The sequence below is a fragment of the Thalassophryne amazonica genome, chromosome 12 (assembly GCF_902500255.1).
Source record: "Thalassophryne amazonica chromosome 12, fThaAma1.1, whole genome shotgun sequence".
NCBI classification, from domain to species: Eukaryota; Metazoa; Chordata; class Actinopteri; order Batrachoidiformes; family Batrachoididae; genus Thalassophryne; species Thalassophryne amazonica.
Window position 1 is genome coordinate 100,704,290 of NC_047114.1, and position 4,400 is coordinate 100,708,689.

The 4,400-nt window shown below is 45.7% G+C and overlaps 1 gene segment (V, D, J or C); it reads right to left on the bottom strand.

Moving 5' to 3' along the window:
* Positions 1-258: 258 nt before the first annotated feature.
* The window catches only part of LOC117521342, a 17,145-nt gene continuing 13,003 nt past the window's right edge, over positions 259-4,400 (bottom strand). Inside the window, 1 exon segment of the V gene segment in view lies at positions 259-371. Within this exon segment, the coding sequence occupies positions 259-371 (113 nt within the window).

Genomic DNA, 4,400 nt, shown 5'->3' on the forward strand with positions numbered 1-4,400 from the left:
CCTTAATCTGCGATTCTTCGGATGAAGCCTTTTTTACTCCGACACCTGTGTCTATGAGTCCAGCATTTGTGTGCAGTCATCTAGTGCCAGAAGGCCTGAAAAATAGTAAACAATTATCCACTGTATCAAACGCAACACTAAGATCCAACGATACCAGCACTGCAACCAGCTCGCTGCAAGCAGAAGATCATTCAGCACTTTACTAATTGTAGTCTCTGGGGAGTGGTGCATTTTGAATGTGGACTGCAGCAGCCTGGGTTAACAGTAACCACCACTGGTGTTGTTGCCCAGCAGGGTGCCTGTGCAAATTGGGCTACTGATGGGCAGTGAAGAAGAATAGGAGGGGGACGTGTCAAGAGTGAAGAGGAAAACTAGAAGGGTGAAAATGAGTCAGGACATTAAATGTTGGCAGTTTGAAGGGTAAAGGGTGAGAGCTGGCTGACATGAAGGAGAGGAGAAAGGCAGACATACTGTGTGTTTCAGAGACCAAGTGAAAGGGCAAAAAGAGCAGGAGGATAGGTGGTGGGTTCAAGTTGTTCTATCATGTTTTGGATGGGAGGAGAACTGGTGTTGGGGACATTTTAAAAGAAGAGTATGTGAAGAGTGTGTTGGAGGTGAAGCAAGTGTGTGAAGTTAGAACCTGAAGGGGTGATGGTGAACATCATCAGTTCACCCCCCCCCCCAAAAAAAAAACAAAAAACAAAACACAGTTACATTTAACAAATATGACACAGGACAGGGACCAGGGGGACGACACAACACAGTAACACACTTGTTGAGCTCTGCAAGATGAAAGATGTGTCGTGGTTCGTCTTTAGTCTTCTCGGGATGTCGTCTTTTAGATAACACAAACTAATTGCAAGTGATATGCTAGAAAAGGACACAACACTTTAGAATAATTCAGCCTTAAGCAAGATAAAATGCACAGAGTTTTTAAGTTTATTTAAGCCTTCGACAGAGCTTAGACAAACTGAGTCCTCTAGAGAGACTGAATATGTGACAACCGCGCTCATCTATTTATTGGAGACCCGCGGGCATTGCTCCTCCTTCGACTTTTTTATTTATTTTATTCCCAAAACATGGTTTTCTATTGGAAGTGTCCTCTAGTGAACCCTAAGCAGGTGTTAGGCCATTATTTCAATGTGACAAACGCTCCCATTAAAACTTGAAGGATTTACAACTGATTTTTTTAAAAGACCTTCAGCCACAGGTGCAGCTGGCCTGAGGCCCCCCGCACGTGGCCTCAGCCACAGGTGCAGCTGGCCCGAGGCCCCTGCACGTGGCCTGCGGGAAAGCACCTAAGAGGCCTTGGAAAGCCCCTGACAGACTGAATGACTAATAGAGCCCTTTTTTGGGGTTGAACACCTGCTAGTTCAGCCAGAGGACATACAGTTCAGATCAGGACACTTGATAGTTCATCATAGTTCAAATAAGGACCTAAAAATTCTTCTACAGTCCCTCCTCTGGGACTCGAAAGAGTCCCATTACATCAACTATACTCTTGGGTTGTTTACTGACAAGACATCCTCATTTGTGCATTGCAATAATAAAAAAAGAAAAACACATCACTCGACTTACTGATAACTCTGGTGCGGATATGAATATCAGTGATACTTCACACGGTAAATATATTGAAGTGCAGGTGAACCTACATACTAAGGCACAAGGTGATCAATTAGCTGGATTATATCAACGCAAGGTGACATTCAAACATTGAGTTTTGGTGTAAGTCAAGGCACTTAAAATGGCCACATAAAACAAGTTACAGCAACCTCTTAATCATGGCAAAGTAAAGGCATTACATTGACATCAGTGCAACCAATCATCTTCTGGCATCTATTGTCTCACTCAACCAGAGGCTCCAACCCATTATACTTGGTTCTTCATATTATTTTGTTAAAGCGTCACACATTTATTACTTAAATGCATCAAATAACCCCTACGTTACCACTATTTAGTCAACCAATCAAGAAACTATTCTAAGGTTAGCGCAGCTATATCTAGTTAAATGATAAACACAATAAATGGTTTCCCTTCATGTCCGTCCTTAAGTCATTTGCCTTAGTCAATCATATAATGGTTTTCATTATAGGCCATTTCTCAACATTTTCCACTTTGTTTTTCTTCTTTTTCAGCTTGTTTTCTACTGCCCTTTTTGGCCAGACGCCAAATTTAGGCGATGCATGTCTCTTGAGGCATGCTATAATTTAAGAAAAAGGGGTCCCTATGGTGCATCTTTACTACTAAATCTACAAACACGCCGTGTAAGGGTCCCCTTTTTATAACTTTGCAATGTGATATCTATGTGTATGCATTTAGCTTTATCTGTGTTACGCAGATGATGGTAAGGACAGACATTTACCCAACCTTCGTTACTAACATATATCCTTCTTTGTTTTTATTTACACTCAGATTTCTGAAACCAGTCCGCAATTCAAACTCAAGAACCAAGATCATAGTCCGTGTTCAGTGCCATTACGTCAGTCCGCGCTCCTCAGCATTTACTCAGCATCTGAAGTTTTGGGAGAAGTTGGGGAATATGGGGAGGTTGGCCTTTCAGGGGTAGTGGAGGAAGGATCAGGAATTCTGGCATTCAGACAGTCGTGCAGTTCTCTGATGGATCTTTCCAGCTCCTTGTGCTGCTTGGCCAGGATGTACAGGGCCCCCAGAGAATTCTTGCCCACATTCACCCGTGTTGGCCTCTCTTCATTGGCTTCCTGTTAATTCTAGAATAGAATTTAAAATTCTTCTTCTTACTTATAAGGTTTTGAATAATCAGGTCCCATCTTATCTTAGGGACCTCATGGTACCATATTACCCCATTAGAGCGCTTCGCTCTCAGACTGCAGGCTTACTTGTAGTTCCTAGGGTTTGTAAGAGTAGAATGGGAGGCAGAGCCTTCAGCTTTCAGGCTCCTCTCCTGTGGAACCAGCTCCCAATTCAGATCAGGGAGACAGATACCCTCTCTACTTTTAAGATTAGGCTTAAAACTTTCCTTTTCGCTAAGGCTTATAGTTAGGGCTGGATCAGGTGACCCTGGACCATCCCTTGGTTATGCTGCTTTAGACGTAGACTGTGGGGGGGTTCCCATGATGCACTGTTTCTTTCTCTTTTTGCTCCGTATGCATCACTCTGCATTTAGTCATTAGTGATCGATCTCTGCCCCCCTTCACAGCATGTCTTTTTCCTGGTTCTTTCCCTCAGCCCCAACCAGTCTCAGCAGAAGACTGCCCCTCCCTGAGCCTGGTTCTGCTGGAGGTTTCTTCCTGTGAAAAGGGAGTTTTTCCTTCCCACTGTAGCCAAGTGCTTGCTCATAGGGGGTCGTTTTGACCGTTGGGGTTTTTCATAATTATTGTATGGCCTTGCCTTACAATATAGAGCGCCTTGGGGCAACTGTTTGTTGTGATTTGGTGCTATATAAGAAAAAAGTTGATTTGAAGTTGATTGATTCAGGGTGGTGGTGGCCAGCCCTAGCTGTTCCCTTTCCATATGCTCCATCATGCTGGCTAGCATGTCCATACTAGACTGAAGACCACACAGTTGAGTATGGAGGCCCTCCTGAGCACAAGAGATGTTGGCATTGTCACGGTGTATCCTTAACAGGTATGCAGCTGTCTGACTCAGTTGTGGCATGATTTCCTCAAATAGCCCATGGGGAATGTGATTTGTGAGGGGCAGGAGCTGCTCCAAGGTTTTTGGAACAGACTCTTGTGGAAGACGAAGCTCTCGAACCAAGATTGCCATGTCCAGTGGGGTGACCATGACCAGATTAAGGTTGTGCAGTCCAGGGGACAAGAAGTACAAGGGGGAAGGCATTTCGTGTGTGGGGGGAGTATTGCTGATGTCGCTCGGGCAAGTGGCTGGGACACTCTGGGCATTTAGCAGCCTGTACAAAGCTCCCCTCTGTCCTGGTCGGTTAGTTCGGCTAAGGTCCACCCCTGCTGATCCTCCTCCAGAGGCACTGGGCTGATCAGAATATCTCTCCTGCCTTGGGGGTGGAAAGCTGGGGACAGGTCCTAGCAGTGAATTGGGTCTAGGATGCACTCGGGCAGTTGCTGCATATGGCCGACCTTGGCTGCCTCCCCTGGAGGGTATCGTTGCCACTGGCACATGTGACTGTCTCCATGGCATCTGCGGAAGGGGTGTGTTCCTGAGTCCAAAGGGTCCTTCAGGTGATGGTGGAGTCCTTGGGCCGACTCTTGCTGCAGGCAGATTCTGTGAAGCCGTCATCGCCAGGTGCTGGAACGATGAAGATCCTTCTGTTGCCAACTGGTTTAGCTGCTGGATGGATGGCGGCTGTGGCGACCAATCATGGCTCGACCATCCCTCCTGTATATCCTCTTCTCCAAACAGTTCTGAGAGTCCAATCAGACTTGATAGAGGCAGATCAGGCATAGGTC